The sequence below is a fragment of the Styela clava genome, chromosome 7 (assembly GCF_964204865.1).
Source record: "Styela clava chromosome 7, kaStyClav1.hap1.2, whole genome shotgun sequence".
Lineage (NCBI taxonomy): Eukaryota > Metazoa > Chordata > Ascidiacea > Stolidobranchia > Styelidae > Styela > Styela clava.
This window is the reverse complement of record NC_135256.1, coordinates 17,162,558-17,182,448: the sequence shown is the minus strand read 5'-3', so window position 1 is coordinate 17,182,448 and position 19,891 is coordinate 17,162,558. Positions and strand designations below refer to the sequence as shown.

The window sequence follows — 19,891 nt, the reverse complement described above, 5'->3', positions numbered from 1 at the left end:
ATCTGAAGGGGCCATATACAAATCGATGTAATTTAGTACGTTTTAGCCAAAAGTCACCGCTTTCTTTTTGGACACGTGAGTGTACATAACGATCGTTTCAATATTATGTTGTTGTTCTTGTTAGTAGTATTCTTCTCTTTCGTCATAATGAAATCGCTTTTCTCTTCTAATACTGGACCAGTTGCTTTGAAATTTTCAGTGCTTAAAGATTGATTTTTTGCCAGAATGCTATTACTTTTACTTATTTCAAAAATTTTTATGTACTTCAAGAGATGAAATTAGAAAAGTGTTCCCGTTTAATTAAACAAAAAAGCAATAATCTGATTAGAAATATCGGGTACAAAATATAATAATATAAAAATATTTCATTCATATATATTATTTCCCCATCGATTAGTGCAGGGCTTCCCAAACTAGGGGCCGCAAAGAGACCACAAATTATACACAAAGGATTGTATCTAATGTACTTTTTTAGACTCCTGACTTCGAAGACTTTTAGACTTCGAAACGCTATTATTAAAACTCGGGTAAAACAAAAATCTCACGATTCTTAGTGAATACATCATCATGTCGTGTTTTCCCGAAAATAAGACAGTGTCTTCAATTTTTTTTTTTTGAAAATAACACTAGGGCTTAGTTTTGGGATGTCTTTCATTTTTCAAAATCAAAATTGCAAAGTGGAGAATAACTATACAATAATATACAAAATTTCTATTTACCTATATGTAACAAGTTTGAAATAAAATGACTGGTAAACATGGATTTTTAACCATTTAAAACAAGTATGGAGTAGGAAAGATTTCTTGCTAGTCCTAATTCAGGGGAGGACTTATATTAAAATCATTTTCGAAATTCAGGCTAGGTCGCATTTTCAGGTTAGGTCTTATTACCGGGGAAACACGTTTGAATCATCGCGCTTGCATGACGATTCCTATTCTGATCGTAAGACCCGAGCAGCGACACCCTTTATTCGCGAATGGTTTATTATTTCTCATTATTGTTAAATGGTGTGTATATGAATCAATAAATTCATTTTACCATTCTATGTCGTTTACTCTCCATTACGTAGTGTTTGCCTCTAATGTTACGTCTAATGGAGATAGAAGTACTTGCTGCAATTTCGCTTGCTGCAATTTCGCTGCATTTATCTACTTAATAGAGTTTAGCGAAAATGAGTAATTTTTTCAGCATTTCAAAGTAAAACCAGGCAAAGATGGAGGAAGAAGAGTTGACCCTTTGCCTTTATTCTTTAGGTCTACTCGTTTGCCCATAGCAAAACCAAAATGATTGCTGTAAACTTGATAATGAACTTAACAGTCAAAAAGCTAGGCCGACAGTTATCGAAAATGCCACTATCCCTCTCCAGGTAGTACGATTTAAGCCGATGGTGACGCGATATTGAACGGTCAGCTGGGCGACAACTTCACGTTCCATGGATCAGGACTTCCCAAACTTTTGAGCTCGCGTCGCGGCCCTTGTCCTCGTTAATAATGGTAAACAGTTCGAAATATGCGTTTTTGATGTTTTGTAAAATTGGTGTTCTCTTTGCGGCCCTTAAAATTCGTTTAGCGGCCCCTAGTTTGGGAAGCCCTGCCATAGATCTCCATGGCGACTATTTAAGACGTTTTTTGATTCCTTTTCCACGGAACACTTCGAAGATGCTCGCGGAACACAGTTTGGGAAACGCTGTGACGTAGACTGCAGTTTATTCATTTGCTGGACCGAGTTTAGCAAAATCAGGCAGATATAAGGAAGAGGAATTGACCTTTTGCATTTATTCTTTAGGCCTACATGTTTATAAACTTTAAAAGGCATAAAAAAATAAAATTTTTCGTGTAGGTGCGCCGTGAGTTTTTTCCCCTGATAATTTGGCGCCGCTGGCTTTTTCTAAATTTGATCATTAAGAGTGAGTAACAATGCCCGATAGGGATCATGCTTTGGTTGGCCAGACATCGCAATTCATTGAGGCCTGCATTATCAAACATTGAGCCGCGGCTATGCAGCAAGAAGCATTCGCACCCATCACAATGAATGATTGAGTAGAACCGTAGTAGTATATATTTACGGTAGAACGTTAATCTGAGTAAATGCGTGTTTTTTGTTATTGAAGAGGCCTATTAAAAGTTGAGAATTAGCTGTGTCAATAAAGGATCAAAAATGCATATTTCGAACTGTTTAGCATTATTAACGTGAACGGGGGCCGCGAAAAAATTTAATGTATGGAAAGGGGCCGCGAGCTTAAAAGTTCGGGAAGCCCTGGATTAGTGCATTAGTTGCGGGTAAAAGGGATGTTTTCTAACAACAACAAGTATAACAATTTATAAAAACCGTCCACGTGTCTATTTTTGGACACATAGTGGACATAGCGATCGTTTCAATATTATGTTGTTGTTGTTCTTGTTCTTTGACACTTATAAAAACCGTCCACGTGTCCATTTTTAGACACGTAGTGGACATAGCGATCGTTTCAATATTATGTTGTTGTTGTTCTTGTTCTTTGACACGTTTTTAAAAAGTCGCTTTTCTCTTTGATTACTGGACCAATTGCTTTGAAATTTTCAGTGGTTGAAGATAAAAATTTTCTTCAGAAGGCTATTACTTTTTTTTTCTGCAACGACGTCATTAGAATTATTGCCCTTAGGGGGCGCTACGTGTCCATATATTTGAGCATAGCTCTCTTGTTCGATAAAAGCTCAAACTACGATAATGAGGGAATATTTCATGCCTGAAAATAAAGAAGTGGCTACTTGCGCTACATTATTACTGTCTCCAAGGATATGAATTTTTTGCCGCAGAAAAAAACGGTAATCGGGCTGCAAACACTTCCATTGACAAAATAGTAGTTTCTTACGTACCAGTGATTGCTTATACAGAGTCTCCCCATTCGTCACGTTATTTCAGTAGTTATTTTTAAACGTACGTAAAATACACAGTGTACATATAGAATGAAGTGAAAATATGGCATTTCAGGGTAAGGAGATAAGCGATAAACCAGTGCTGGTTATCGAGCAGCGACACCTATGAAAAAGTGTAACAGTCAAAAGTTAAAACATATTATGGTAAAAAGGCCAAACATTACATTTACATACCAATGTATTAGTACTCATACGTTTATGTTTAATTTTGAAAACTTGCGCGTGTTCTCCCATGCTGACCACACGTTGAACTATGCGTGCTCCAAGTGTAAGTGATTATGGTCTTTTGCGTGGGTACATTATGTATTCACAATGGATGCATTCGCTGTGTCACGCTTGCGTTGCTTGTTCATTTTGATAATAAATCTGGCAACATATTTTAAGCACCCGGCATCAAAACAATAATATCATTCTGTCATTATGAATCAGCAATTTTGCGACTTTGCCGCATTGTGGTTTAGTTTTCAGCTGTTGATGTTTTCAGGTCTATAGACCCAGTATAGTATTTCTCGTCGCACCTTTTTGTACATCTTTATTTGAGGCCGATTTATTTGTTTCTTCCAGTAAAACTATTTGAAAAGGATTAACATGGACAAAAAGTAAGTCATTGTCTGAGTAGTGATGCATTGAATTTGTTTTCTCAAATACTGAAATATCTGAATATTGCAAACTCGACCTTCAATATTTCAGTGAGTTATAATCAAAAGCTAATTTCTTGAGTTAGGTAAAGTCCTGAACTGAAGTGTGTGCTATAAAAACATGAAACTTTTGTTGTGCTACTCCAGTACTCGTAACGGTATAGCCTATTTATAGACTTTTACATATATATATAGGTCTAATTGTGTTTTGCTTTACAGGGCAGATATTGCACTCATCGGGTTGGCTGTAATGGTAAGAAAGTTGAATGATATTTTTTTTTATCTTGTCAGGATATGGCTGTGGAATAGAGATGAAAATTTATAGTCGAATCCACAAAACATTTTGACTCTGAATTGATGGAAATTTAACTCCAACTCTGAACTCCCACGTAAATCAGATTATTATAATAAAAACTTAGGGTCTAGTATAGTTTAGGGGTCTAGTATAGTTTAGTACCACAAGTACTTCCAGTTGGCGTAGCATAACGAATTTTGCATAGGTTATTCCTGACCCCCACCTGCAGACCTGACTATGCCATCCAAAAATTGTGTCACAGCGACGTCATCATCACGTCATAGGGCTTGCCAAATTATAATTACGATCGTCCGAAATGGCATCTGCGCTGCCGATAACGAACCTGGCGATCTCTCTCCTATGCGATCGTTGTGACGAGAAAACGAGAGAAATAGCTTGCTCGATTTCGGGTGATCGTCTGCGCGTTTTGGTCGACCATCCGCATACTTTGGTGGGCCTTATTACGCCACTGTGACGTTCAAACGTTTTGGATGACGTCGAAAAGGTGACGTAGTCAGGTGGGGGTTAGAATATGCACAAATTGTTGAGCCAGGCCAACTAGAAGTGCATGTGGAGGTGGTACTAAACTATACCAGACCCGTTTGGGTCATGCACATGCACTTCAGTTGGCCTGGCTCAACAATTTTTGCATATGTCAATCCTAACCCCCATCTGACTGAAGTCGCTAAAAAATTACGTCATTTGAACGTCACAGTGGAGAAAACGAGAAAAATAGCTTGCTTGATTTCGGGTGATCGTCTGCGCGTTTTGGATGACCATCGCATTCTTTGGTGGGTCTTATTACGCCACTGTGACATCGAAAAGGCGTAATTTTTCGGTGACGTAGTCAGGTAGGGGTTAGAATATGCACAAATTGTTGAGCCAGGCCAACTAGAAGTGCATGTGGAGGTGGTACTAAACTATACCAGACCCAAAACTTCTCACGTAAGAACCTCCTCTAATAAACTGCTAATCTTCATAGTCAACTGCATCTTTTAAAATTTCCCGTATAAAAGTTTGACTTCGATTATCCCTATTAATAGTCTGGAATTTAGACGCTGCCTTTTGACTTTACCTCTGGGGGGTTTGAGAATGCAACTCTACACTAATAAAACATGCCCAAAATTCCCACCCAGACTTTATATCCCTGGCCATAATGAACAGATGTCTATTTTAAATGTAGTCAGATCTGCTTTGTGTTTTTATTCTTTTAACATTTTCGCTCAAATTGTAATAAAATATTGGTATTCTTGCAATGGTATATAAAATATTGTTTATCATCAGCATTTTATCAATAGATGGAAATGTAGCTGCTGTAGAAGTAGGCACAAATTGAAAATGATTTTTATCATGGCATCAAAAATATAATATAATTTTTTACAAATGATTGTTAGAGTGTCAGAACAGGAACTTTATGTGTATTAGATTTGGTAATTGATCTGCTTTGTCTGTAATATGCAGGCAAGTTTTGAATCTGAAGCAAAATATTTTTCGAGATTTGTAGATGGGAAAGAGGGTCATACTTTTGTAGTAATTTGAGATAACCGGAAATGTATAAAAATGGAAACAACACCTTTACCAACATGAAGTTAGTAACTGTCCAATGATTAACCAACCGATTCAAAACATTATTTTTTCTTTAACAGGGCCAAAACCTGATTCTTAATATGAATGACCATGGATTTGTGGTAAGAATGCTGTGAATTTAGTGCAAAATATTTTTCTGCTCTTACTGTATTTAATCTTATCATTTTTTATTAGTTCAGTATGCCTATCTCAATTTAGAATTGATATAATACCACTGACAATATCTTTTGAATTTGTGGCTCGAAATTTGTATAGATATACAACCTTGGTGTTATTTTTTACTTCTGGGTATTATCAGCTGCTTCCATTATTTGTCATTTTAAAGCAGATATAGTAAGAATATAAGCTTCATGTACTTTTTTCACGTATATTACAAATATTACAGTATCTTTTATTGAACTTTTCTTCTTTTTTAGGTTTGTGCGTTTAATCGAACAGTTGAAAAGGTTGATCATTTTCTTGCAAATGAAGCTAAAGGTACTAAAATTATCGGCGCCAAAAGTTTAGAAGACATGGTGTCAAAATTGAAGAAACCTAGAAAAGTTATGATGTTGGTGAAGGCTGGAGCTGCAGTAGATGCATTTATAGATAAATTGGTAAAAACATCAAGTCATGGATTGTTTTTCATAAACATTAATCATTTTATCATACGAGTAAATACTGCATACAAATGCTATGTGATGGAATATGAAAACATAACAATAATGTTTATGAAATTCAAGAAATTGATAAAATGCTGCTAATTTTTGTGAATATCATATGGGTAATTCAGTTGTTTTTAGTAGTAAATTTTTAGTCTTCTACTCTCTACAACCAACAGATGGAACATAGTTACCTTTGTATAATAACCTGCCGAAGCCAGGTCCTGGTCCCTCAACTGCAAGTTATTAAAAGACTTGATAAAAAAGTTACAAATGACCACTGACCTTCTATGGTTTATATTCATGACAAAAATGTCTTGTTGGCAGAAGACTTCAAGCCAACAGTCAACACTGCTTCTATGGTGGAATATATATACGTTTTTTAAAATACATTCATAAGTATACATTCACAAAGGCATGATAATTTATCATGTACAAAAATTATTGTATTCATTATCACTTTTTAGGTCCCATTGCTAGAAGCAGGTGATATAATAATCGATGGTGGAAATTCCGAATACACAGACTCCATAAGAAGAGCCAAAAGTCTAGAGGCAAAGAATTTATTATTTGTAGGATCTGGTGTCTCTGGTGGAGAAGAAGGTGCTCGCTATGGACCATCACTGATGCCAGGCGGTTCACCAAAAGCTTGGTAAATAAAACTTTTCATCCACAATGAGAATTTGTTCCACGGTTACAAATTTTCCAAATACAATTTGTGATACTGTAGTCTTTTGTTTTAAGGCTTCATATAATGAAATTTTCTGTGAATTTTATCATCTTTGCTTTGAAATGATAGTTTTAAAGCTAGAGAGATTAATTTCATTATCTGAATGTATTATCGAACACTTAGACTATTTCAATTCAAAGAACTATTTCAATTCAAAGACCCTAGTCTCAGTAACATAATTTTTTCAGATGTCTTTCGAAATGGAGTGTGGTTATCATCATGAGCTAGATAAAAATAATCTGAAAATAGTTTGGCTTTTATTTTCTTGGCATGTACATCTGAACACTCACTACAGTAATTCAATTACTCTGTAATTCAGTAAAGTCATAAATTTCTAAGAACTCTCAATGAGATTTGTGGTTTTGTAAGCATTGTATCTGACTCCCTTTTCAGATGTAGAACACCTATAAAACATTCAATTTATAAATACATATAAAGTTTAGATATTAGATACTGATTGTTGTTGGTGGCATTGTTTTGGGTGAATTGATATTTACAAATAAAAAACTTGATTTTGAAATTAAATTTCAGGCCTCACATCAAACCCATATTTCAGGGCATCGCTGCAAAGTCAGATGGTGAACCATGCTGTGATTGGGTAAGTTGTGAATAGCTGTTTATTTTTTTCCTGGTGCACAGTGTTGTTATATACAGGTTAATAGAGATACATAGTAAGACGAAATACAGCGTTGTACATAGATAATGAAACATCATATGCTCATCTGTTTCAGTATTGAGTTCATGCAGTATGCCAGTATAATGGATGATATCATGCCAAACCTGAATTCTTCTGGCCATTTCATTCATCATTAATTCTTCACTCTCTTTTTATTAATAATAGACTTTGAACAAGTTTTATGAAACACACATTTGACATTTGGTTAAGGAGGTGATTTCGTGCATATTACTCATTACACCATTTATGAATAAAATTTGCTTCATACATTTGAATGAAACATCACATTTTGTGAGCTGAGCAATGATCATTGGACCGATATATGCCTGAAAAAATGGCAGACAAGCAATCCGGAGACTGTCAAGCAGTACGAAATAAAAAAGTTCCCCTTTAATTAAACTATTTTTGGTGCAATATCAGTTCTCATAAGACTCATAGGAGGAAATTAAATAAAAGTAGGTATATAGATAGTTGAACTATTTCGAATATCGAATATATCGAATTTCGAATATTATCGAATATTTGAAATCAATTGTGCAGAAAATAATTTTTTTTATCAATAAAAACGAGAATTTTGCAAAACATTTCAGGGGTTCACTTCCAATATCCAATATTAGTTGTTAATATATTAATTTGACCCTTTGCTTTGAAAGTTGATCAAGAAAAATGCTCCGACTTCATTTAAAAACTATATAAGGATAGAATCAGAACCAAACATTTCTATCATTTTAAGGTTGGTGAAGACGGAGCAGGTCATTATGTGAAAATGGTGCACAATGGTATTGAATATGGAGATATGCAGTTAATTTGTGAAGCTTGTCATATCATGAAAGATGTTGTTGGAATGAATAATGATGAAATATCTCAGGTAAGTGTACAGAGTTGATGGATTTTTGACTTGTGATATCAAAAGTGTTTACTCAAAGTCTATGTCAAATGTTACGGATGCTACCGTTTCATAATTCATAGTTGATTCTGTTTGAAATGTTTTATTATCGGTGAAACTGTTTCTATATCTTTTATGGCAATCATTTTTATATTATGTACCAATTTTTGTCTTTATTGTCAGGTTCTCACAGAATGGAATAAAGGAGAACTAGATTCTTTTTTGATTGAAATCACTGCAGATATCATGAAATTTCGTGATACTGATGGACTTCATCTTGTTGATAAAATAAAAGATGCTGCAGGACAGAAAGGAACTGGAAAATGGACGGCTATATCTGCTTTAGATCAAGGAATGCCATTGACATTAATAGGTAAAAGAGTAGTCAATTTTTTTTGTATATTTTTTCTTAAAACTAGTTTTGGAATGGGAGTTGTATAAAAATCAAAGTTTGCACTCCTTTTATCTGATTTTACACAGTTAAGTCTAATGGTTTAACCATCACACCAAATGGAGAACCTTGACACTTTCGTATTATTGGATCGAAAACTCCTTCTCTATCATTACTCTTTCCAATTTTAGTTTAGTCGTGTGGAATTTCCCTTCAAGGAATCTTATATAAAAACGTGAAGCGCATATTATGACATTAATTCTATGAATACCGAATACAACTCGAATTAAACATAATTCAAATAATAGATTTATGAACATTGAAGTAAATAAATGAGAAATTATTCACATTTTTTCAGGAGAATCAGTTTTTGCAAGGTGTCTATCATCATTAAAAGATGAGAGAGTTACCGCATCAAAACAATTGAAGGGACCAACCCAAGGAGTTGTCAAAATTGATGACAAAAAGAAATTTATCGAAGATTTGAGACAGGTATTCATTTGCTATCGATTTTGATGTTGAATGTTGATTTGTTATTTGTAACAATTGTATGGATTTTTCGGATAATATGGGATAGGGTTTACATATTGATCCCCCATATGGCGAAGCATGACCTCTCAACCGAGTACCAGTCCAGGTGGGTATGGGATTAGTTAGCCAGTTATCTGTTTTCGGAAGCATGGATTTGATGGTGGAGGAAGCTGTAACCGACCAGTGGTTACTTGAACCACTCTACGGTGGCAAGGAGTCCAGCAATCCTCTCGCACATGATCATCCCCGCATGGGATTCGAACCTGCGAACCCACGCAGGGTAATCAGAGATGCGTATTCCTAACGTTTTGCACGATGCGCCACACCGCCGAGCCATTTCCCTTTGATAAATAACTAAAACAACAGTTCCATTACCATTAAAAGCATAAATCTGCTTTCTATTTGTGCTCGCTCCATGCCTTTTTTAAAACTAAGGAAGTGTAAATCATGGTTGGAACCTGGATAAAGATGAAACCTCAACCTCTATACTGCTTCCTTAAAATGAAAATATTAAATTTACTGTATTACCTAAAATTTAATGAAAATTTGATTTGCGATACTGGTGTGTTTTGAATAGGTTTTTTAAGATGTACTGCCTATCCCATGGTAGCTGATATTCTGCATAAATTATGGCTTCCACCTTTTTTTTTGGATTACTTTAATAGAAAACAAACCGTAGGACCCCACTATAAAATTTTATTAATAGAATTATATTTCAATTTTACTTACACAGGCATTGTATGCATCAAAAATAATATCATATGCTCAAGGGTTTATGTTAATGAGAGGAGCAGCTAAAGCATACAACTGGGATTTGAATTACGGGGGCATTGCACTCATGTGGAGAGGTGGATGTATTATTAGAAGGTAACTCAATTTTTATCATACATTTGAAAAATTCGATAGACAAAGAGAAAGCTATGTTTCTGGTCTGACATAAAAATAAAGATGTGAACCAATATGGCGGACACCGGAACGTAGTATGTGTACCTGGTTAGGGTTAGGCCATAATTTTATTCCAATTTTCCTTTTTTAGTTCTATTTCGAGTTCGGGGACTGGCCAAGTGACTGCCGTAGTATTTGTACCTGAAATTATGGCCTAACTTTAACCTGGTACACATACTGCATTTCGGTGTCCGCCATATTGGTTCTCGTACTACCGGAGCGCCGATAATTATGAGATACATCTCGGAATGTAAAAGAAAAATTATTGACTGATTTTGATGCATCTTTCTTAGTTCAATTTGTATATTCCTTGAATATCTTAATAATGTAATCGCTTGTATAAAAAGTTCACATTACATTTTCATGATGTGCAATAGATCCGTGATATTCATTACAAGTTTTTTCATTCATAAAGTGAATTTTGTTATTCCAGTGCTTTTCTGGGTGAAATCAAAAAGGCTTTTGCTAAGAATCCAAAGCTTGAAAACTTACTTCTGGATGATTTTTTCAAAGTTGCAATTCATAAATGTCAGGTTTGTGTCAACATTTCATATATATATAATAATATCTTAACTTCAAAAATTCAAAATCCTCCCGGAGGTGGGAGCCCTTAACTCATGCTTGAGAGAGGAACATGAACGAATATACTTTTATACTTATATATTTTTGTTCGAAGTGATATAAAGCTAACATGTATATATATATATATATATATATATATCTAAATCGCACTGCCTGTCACAGATTCGTGTACAGTTATTTGGGAAGGGAATTTTTAACTAAACAAAGTTTGTATTGTGAGAAAAGTGTGATTCAAAATTAGATGGAATTTGAATTAATTCCACTTCAACCATTGCTGCTATTGGATTAATCTGTTCTGTTGTATGTTTTATAATATTTGCAATTGTATCACTAGGATGGATGGAGAAGAGTGTTATCAGCTGTAGTGTTGCAGGGAATTCCAACACCTTGTCTCAGTTCCGCATTAGCATTTTATGATGGTTATCGATCAGAACGTGTTCCTGCTAATATTATTCAGGTGGGTGTTATCCAGTTTCATGCAACAGAATATATGTACACTTTTTAGGGTTAGGGTTGGGTTAGGTTCTCAATTTACACATCTTTGAATGAAGCTATATATATATAAAGCTTCTGTTTAAGTTATGGAATATATTTTTGGATTGACATATTTCCTTCAATTGCTGAAATACCAAAACAACAACTTATACTGTATTGAAGACATATGATAATGACTAATGAGTACTACAAATTCATAGTTGAGTGCGTTCTTTATTATATCATGTCAATGGCTGCATGCAAGTTGCTCATTTAATTATTTTGACCAAACCTGAATTAAACTAAACCTAGGTATAGGAAGATTATGAGGATTAAATTTCTTATCTCGTATGTATATCAAAATGTTAGTATTATTGAAATTTAGAGTGGTATCTGCCAATTTTTTCATGCATAACAGTTTATTTTGTGGTTTTCAGGCACAACGGGACTACTTCGGAGCTCATACGTACGAACTGTTATCAGAACCAGGAAAGCATGTTCACACGAACTGGACTGGACGTGGTGGACAAGTTTCATCCTCTTCATATAATGCATAATATGTGGCTCTTTTACTACCTTTTAAATCAACAGTGTAGTTTTGATGTTTTGTAATTAAAATATCAAATTAGGTAACAGCTACAACAACTCAACTTTTTGAATTCATTATCTTCAATATAGTGCCAATTAGAACATTTGTGTATTTTTAAATACCCAAATAGTGTCTGTACTGTTACTTTACCTGCATTGAATCATTGCGATAATGTTTCGTTGAGGGCTTATTTGATTACCTATTGAATGAAATTACGATGTTATGAATTTTCTTAGTCTTTTGGTACTTTTAATAATGGTTATTATATCTGTTATAAATGTTAATAAAACTGGTACCTAGAAATATTTGAGATTAATATGAATATATATAACGTGTCTTACCATGTATTGCAGTATTTTTCTTCGTCTGATTTGCATGAATCTCGGTAGTGAAATCTGCTGAATGTGGTGCCCAATTTTCAAATTATTACATTTCATATTCACATAGTTCTTCAATATTAATAATCTTTTGATTTGATGAATGAACTACGGATTTGATTGTGTACTATATGTACCATTTCTATTTCCAGTTGTATCAAGTTCCGTTTATGCTATTTTTATATTAACCCTGGTATGAAGGATAAAGATTATGAATATATCTTATGTTTATGCTTATATGCCCTTACGGCACACCTTGTATGTTCTATATTATTTGCTACCACTTTTGCTCTTTTATATGCAGATAAAAAAAATTACAATTCACATAATAATCATAATAGTAGTGTTATTAATAAATAATAGAAATACTGAATTTGTGTACTTATCATTGCGGGTGTGAATGCTGATCATGACTTTATATCTCACAGGATGAGCGGGGAATGTGTTACGAGCCGTGGGAGTAGTATAAATGTTTTACTTCATGGTGATTCCACTTTATTTTTATTGAAATTCGCGATCTTACGGCTGACAAATTTGAAACAAACATCAACAGTCGATACATTGGATTTTGCGTGCGGCTTATAGCCCTCATTTGGCGGTTTTAATGTTTTCCCTACCAGTATTAACGGATTCCTAATTTGAAATCGTTTCTTGTAATTCAGTTTTTCACGAATATATTTGTATAAGACATTCGGAAAAGGCGAAACAATTTTTGGGACTCCGCAGCAAGAATAACGCATTTCCCATTATGTCAGGGCAGAAATTGTCGCTATTTTCTTATCTGCTTGCTTTGGGACGTGAACAATATCACATAAAATCTATTTCAAATTCTTCTGCCGCTGACCGCACGTACTATGGTTATGCAATAGAAAGGTTGCATTGGAATTATCGCAAAGGTTAATCCCTAACGCAGACTAACAGGATGGAATAAAAGGACATGCGACTGCCTATGTGCGTTCATTCACGCCAGTGGCAATTTACTGCAGGCGTCTCGCGTTCGTTCACTGAGGGACAAAATGGACGTGTCAGAAGAAAAGGTCGAAGTATTGCCTGGCGATTTTGAAGCATTGCTTAAAAAAGCTATCGATGAATTAGGTATATCAGAAGAAACGTTTTCAAGTCTTTCTTCCATCAAAGCGATTAAAAATGAAGGAAAGAGTTGGAGGCAAAAGCATGGTGGAATATTGGTGGCTGGATTTGTGTTCCTTGCCCTAGTTCTGGCACCAACATTGCTTTACCAAAGTGCATCCAGTGGATCAAAATTCGCATCGCATATATTTAATGGGTGAGCTTTCTCTTTATATAATATAGAAGAATTATCAAATAGGGAATATCTGAATATTGTAATGTAATATAGTTATATAAACTGATATATGTACCATAATAATTTTGTAATTACAGAATTACCATCGCTATATAAGAGAAAATAACATAATAATCTATGAGTATAAGTTAATTTCGACTCCATGATCAGCATAACAGGCGCTAAAATGATTGATAAAAACAAAAAAAGACAACCCATTAAAAATGAAATCAGGGGGCAAACAAAACCTTAGATAAGATTGGAAACGTACAGAATATAAGATGGAAGGTTTTGCCAAGAATAAGTGGTAGTGTTCACTCACCTAAAATTATTAAATTAATTCACTCATGACCACAGGGATATTATAATTTATAAAGTAAGAAAATGCGATAAACTTTAGATATATTACATAATAATTGAAAAATAATAAATTAATGAAAATTACTTGCAACACCATATTTTTTTATAATGGTTGCCATTTCCAAATAGATCAATCTAATACAGTAATTAGACAAGTTTAGCCTGTTATCAGTGGTGTATTCTATAGCCCCCTAGGCAAATTGGCAAAACTTTAAAAAACGCAAATGCACACTTTTCTTAGTCCTATTGCATAAATATGGAATGCAGATGAGAAGTTAGTTTTCTTTTTTGAATTCCCTTAATTTATAGGCAGTATGCTTAAATTTGAGCTTTTCTATTCTCATATATTACTGATCCATTTCTTTCAGATATTTCTCAATTATGGGTAAAGAAATAAATGAAGAAATGTGTGTGCTTCCTCACACAGAGTGGTCTCAAGATCCTTTCAGACCTCCAGTTAACTGTACCGAATGCGCTAATGTATCTGGAATACATAAAGTCACTGGTTTGACACATGTAAGCAGTGAATGCTTTTGCATGACCACATTTTTTTGCTCGATGTTTATTAAAAACTTTTTCTATATGTTTCATCATACAAGAAATGGGTTTAGATATTGTTGTTTTAGTATTCTAATATGGCTAGATTATTCTTCAGGTTGTTATAAAACATTATTTTTTGATTTACTCAGTAGACTAGTAGGTAGTACTAATTTTCTCCTATTGTCATGAGTCTGTTGCCTACTTTTATTACCTACATGTTATGTTTTGTACATTTCACAGGCTGAGTTTCTGGAAAAGTATGCCTTCAGCATGCAGCCAGTATTGATAAAGGATGGCCAAGATGGCTGGACAGCAAGAAATCATTTCAGTTTTGAATTTTTCAGAGATGTTTACAAGGAAGGCTCAAAGGTTTGTTGGCACATAGCTTTGACGTGTCAACAATAATAGGAAATTGGTAATTTAGGGTCATCGCAGTATTAACGCTTGTCGAATCTATATAGAAATATCAATTTATTTACCTCCTATGCATATTAAAGATGTCTATCATAAGATTACAGTAAGAGCAACCAAAAGTTCTGCGAACTCAAGATTTTCTTTCCGAACTGAACCCCATACCTAGATCATGCCTAAATAGATCACATTCATGATATGAGTATATCTCAAAAAAGTTTAATTTTAACAGGCATTAGAAAAAGTCAAAAATGATTGCCAGTTTTTTCCATACCAAACTGAATTTGCAGATCTTGGTGAAATGTTAAATATGACCAGTGCAAGAGCTGAAGGAAAGGAAAAGCCATGGTATGTTGGATGGTAAGTAACAGCTTTTACCTTGATTTATTTTCAAGTTTCTAAGCAAGGAAATAGGGAAACTGACGGAAATGGATGAAAATTATTTGAACATTGACTGACCAATCCAAACAATACCAGAATAGCACATTAAAGTTTCATATTTCAGTTGGGATTCTAGTAACTCAGTAAATATTTTTTTACGAAGTTTGTTTAAATTATATCCAGGAGCAACTGTGATGGAAAAGCAGCCAATATTTTGAGGAAACATTACAAATTCCCATACTTCTTACCACCTGAACTTGATCATAGTAAAACAGACTGGATTTTCATGGGGTTGCCCGGCTATGGAGCAAACATACATGTAAGTTTTTTCCAACTTTTCAGACTCTTATACCTATTATTCTGGGATTATTTTGTATTATCGAAAATTTCACTTTTCAAATTGAATGAGTTTGAAATTACATCAATAAACCAAGGCATTTTACGGATAAATGAAAAAGGCATATTATCATTAATAATCTACATTTGAAATTATTTTTTCCATTCTTTGTTAAATAAAAAAATTTCTTATCAATAATATGGAAGGAAGTTGAGAACTGGTGTCCTTCCGTCAAATCAGTTCAGTTAACCTCAACCTTTCTACAATGAGTAACGCAGATATTGCTAACAATTTATTAAGGCAAAATATCAGATTTGCTCCTGGTATTTCAAAATATTGTAAAGGATATTTAAAAGGAAAATGGAACTTATTTGTCATTTTAGTGGAATTCAGTTGTATAGTTAACAATTACTCATAAAAATAACATAATAAATCCCCTTCAATTCCTTGGTTGGCAAGTAAAAATCGGTTGTTGGTTGTGACTTTCAGCTATCTAATATGTATTCACACTTGTTATTAAAGATGATCACTCCAAATTTGATAGTATATTCTAGATTGTTAGGTATTGCCTATAATGATTATAAGAAAACGCCTGAAAATTCATCATAGTCATATAAATCGTTAATAAACGTCTTACCATATTGCATATATCTATATATGTATGTATTCGCACATGCTTTTGCAATAGCCTACATGTGCAATTTTCATCTTTTGCTCACAGGCATATGGAAATAGGTTTCTATAATGTCTTCTTTAGATTTTACAATGTAGGCTATATGTAAGATGATACAACATTGACTCATTTCCTATTCCGATCCATTGTGAATGTGTGTTTTGAGAGATGCTGTTATGCTGGGATATACACAATGCGACAATATGCAAATATTTCAAATTTGTTGCGTGACATGGGATAAGAATTAGCACGTGCTATGAATAAAAGCAACATGCTTGCCATTTCTTCACAAAGATTATACCATATATCTACAATCCTATGAATATACTATATACTGATAGAGTGTAAAAATAATATAATTTTTAATATTGACAGTTAGCACCTTAACCAACTGTGAAATTTTCAGATTTTTATTATAAGGGAGCTATACCTTGGCCTTTTGCCATAGAATTCAATGGTATGGTTGAATAGTCGATTTTTGATACAAAGTCCGAGATATTTGTAAAACACTTCTATCTTGTAAAGGAAAATTTATCTTTTGGAATGCTCCATACTTAAAATTTAACATTTTCAATATTGCTTCAAAAGCTGATACATTGTTTAGTTTAGATAGTCTTATGGTAATTGATGACAATTATAAGCAGTTATCATGAAGTACCTACAGTCCTACATCCCATAATATCATGCCTAGGGCAGTTGGTGCTATTGATCTTTTAATTTTGTTTTGATATCAGATTTCAAAATATAATTTGTTATTTCAACAGATTGACGCTGTTGGTACATTATCTTGGCAAGCTCAAGTGAAAGGAGTAAAGAAATGGATATTAGAAGCACCCCCTGAATGTGCTGGAATATGTGTATCGAGTATGGAAATCATTGTAGAACCTGGAGATATTAGTAAGTGTTACAATATTTTTATTTAATTAAAATCTCATTGTTTGAATATATCAATATAGATGAAACTTGGATCAAGGATGGCCAGAGCCAAAAAATGTTATTACTTCAAGATAATACTTTTGAACACTGAGTGAGCTCGTTCAACAAAGATATACATAAATCGTTGTTTATTCATGAAAATATAATTTTAAAATACAAAAAAGTTAGTTCTGTCATCATATTCAAATGGAATTTATTTCCAGCAACACTTGCCATGCACATAATATGGCTCAAAACGACTTTTCCAAGTCACATGTAAAGCAACAATTCAATATATCAAATTCAACTAATTTTAAATGTATTCAACCTTACTTAACACTAACAAAGCTTGCACAGTGCCTTGTTAAGAGCGGAGGCACAAATAGGCATTCTGAAAAAAAATGGAACTCCCTTTCCTAATTAATTACTGCACCTCTATAAAAATATTCAAAACTAACTGAGTTGTAGGCAATATGCTCATCATCCAACTCACAATATACGAGGACTCTTATTTTGTGCCATTGAGATTGGAAGGTGGTTTTTGTCACTAAGGTATTCAAATGCATTACAGTTATTAATTTTGAGTAACAGAATCAACATAGAACCACAATATAGCATAGATTTTAATGAAATATAGATTCAAAAATCATATTTGAGACTATTATATTCTGAAGTACTCTATGATTCACTAGTTTTTCCTTTAAGCATTCTTATATTTATGTCTGTTTCATATATGTGAATAGAATGAATTGTTTTATTCATTATGTTATCATTATATTTTCAGTTGTTCTGGATACAAATAAATGGTTCCATGGAACTCTTATATTGGGGAATGAAACCAGTATTGTTATTGGATCAGAATACTACTAATCTGGTGAATGGAGATTTTGAAGATACCTTTCTGCTGTTATATCACTGATACTATTTACCGTTGATTTGTTTTTTAAATATTTCAATCATGTAGTCTACAATGAGGCTGTGGTTTCTGAGAAATATCCCCTTCGACGATTGAACAGACTGACTTTAAATTTTGACTTCCAATATATATTATATACAGTGTGACCCAAAAAAACAGTATATATATATATACCCGGTATTACTAATTATCCAAGACTTAATCTTGGAAATAGAGTAAATGAATATTTTTGAAATAAGTCAACTTTCAACTGCCTTGACTCCAATTCAAGCAAAAAATTCACAACTCACAGATTCCAACCCCATTCACATTGCATCACATATAGACACACATACGATTAAATATTGTGTATTTTCAATATCTTATTCCTTGTAATATCATCAAAACTATTAACTACCAATTAATTACCAATATATACCTTATGATAATTCAGTCAAGGTAAACTGACAACCATTGTTCTATTTCTCTAAATTCACCAGACATCCAATCCTTATTTTGTATATTCTTATACATCAATTGCAGTCATTTTTAACTTATCACTTTGCCGACAAGAGATTATTTTATTTTGTTGAAGAGTTTTATGGTGTCACATGTTTTTATTTTTAAACTTTCACAATATGTATATAAAAGTATGTTTCAGTCTTAATACTAGTAATGGTTTAAGGAATTTTTACAACAGATGACAATTAAAATTGGACCCATCAATATTTCTCAAAATATATATTTGAGCATATCATTTCAAGTAGCATCATTTGAATTGGCCATGTCACCATGCACAATCCTAATGTATTAGGTGTTAAAATACATATTGACATACATACATTATTTTCTCCAATCATGTCTAATAATGTTTTTGTTTGTATGAAATAAAAATCATTTATTCTGACTTATAACCTGATATGCAATTTATTTAAATGTGAACACAATTTGTTGCTACTTATTTGCACTCTATTTGTAAAGATGTTGATATAATCGAGTTCTTATGTCACTGTCTCTTGTCCACTATTCATACATGTTTTTCTTGTTGTTTTGTCTATGTTATGTTGATCTTGCCATTTTTATTGAAGAACTGTTCATTCATTGAGGCATACGGTGATTACCATTATTAACACTGTATGGAACCTGGTAAAAAATTATGCTGAAATATGTTGTTCTTTGAGTGACCATGTACTTCTAAAGTAAGTTGATGACCCTTCTTCGATATGGAAATATGTATGCACCATTGCTAGTCGACAATATGACCTGAAAGACCATTGTTTTATTTTTTTTGGAACGAAGTTTCTTTTTGAAAAAAAATTTATTGCTGTTTTGTCCTTTTTATGCAGTTACTTTTATCCAGAATATTTTACACAGAGTTGTTAAATCAGTTGGGGACACTCGTGCAATCAACCCTGTACATATTTTTAATATTGTGTTCATTTCACTTTGGTGATCAATTTTTTTTTTGGTGAAATAAAACCAGAGTAATTGTTAGAAGCTATTTATCATACGGGTGGAAATCCGATCGTTCTACAATGGTAGCCGCAAAGCACTAAAGGTGTTTGGTGATTTTGTTCTACTTTTACAAAGCTTCCACACATTTTTCTTTCAATTTTCTTATGGTTTGCCGGTGCCCAAATCATCATCTTGAAATATTTTCACGGCACCTAAATTCTCATCTTAGGAATGGTTCACAAAAAGATGCACAAAGAAATACCTGCCACAATAACTGGCTTGCCAAGTTTCTTTGGCGAGGCATTAGGTTTCCCGTCGCTGAATTGAGTGTTTAGAAAGTATGTGGTCGCCAGCGGAATGACTC

The 19,891-nt window shown here is 33.5% G+C and overlaps 2 protein-coding genes across 2 annotated transcripts; both read left to right on the top strand.

Moving 5' to 3' along the window:
• Positions 1–3,253: 3,253 nt before the first annotated feature.
• On the top strand, positions 3,254–12,630 carry LOC120328908 (6-phosphogluconate dehydrogenase, decarboxylating-like). The gene is made up of 13 exons (XM_039395483.2): positions 3,254–3,514; positions 3,773–3,806; positions 5,495–5,536; positions 5,852–6,031; positions 6,544–6,728; positions 7,338–7,404; positions 8,216–8,350; positions 8,552–8,741; positions 9,118–9,251; positions 10,024–10,157; positions 10,669–10,768; positions 11,152–11,274; positions 11,729–12,630. The coding sequence occupies exons 1-13, from the start codon at positions 3,504–3,506 to the stop codon at positions 11,846–11,848; spliced, it is 1,455 nt and encodes a 484-aa protein (XP_039251417.2). The 5' UTR covers positions 3,254–3,503; the 3' UTR covers positions 11,849–12,630.
• A 502-nt stretch (positions 12,631–13,132) lies between these two features.
• On the top strand, positions 13,133–19,569 carry LOC120328268 (bifunctional arginine demethylase and lysyl-hydroxylase JMJD6-like). Its single transcript, XM_039394707.2, has 7 exons — positions 13,133–13,542; positions 14,289–14,436; positions 14,701–14,829; positions 15,104–15,231; positions 15,436–15,571; positions 17,027–17,159; positions 17,962–19,569. Exons 1-7 carry the CDS (start codon positions 13,274–13,276, stop codon positions 18,045–18,047), a joined length of 1,029 nt encoding a protein of 342 aa, XP_039250641.1. The 5' UTR covers positions 13,133–13,273; the 3' UTR covers positions 18,048–19,569.
• Positions 19,570–19,891: the final 322 nt, after the last annotated feature.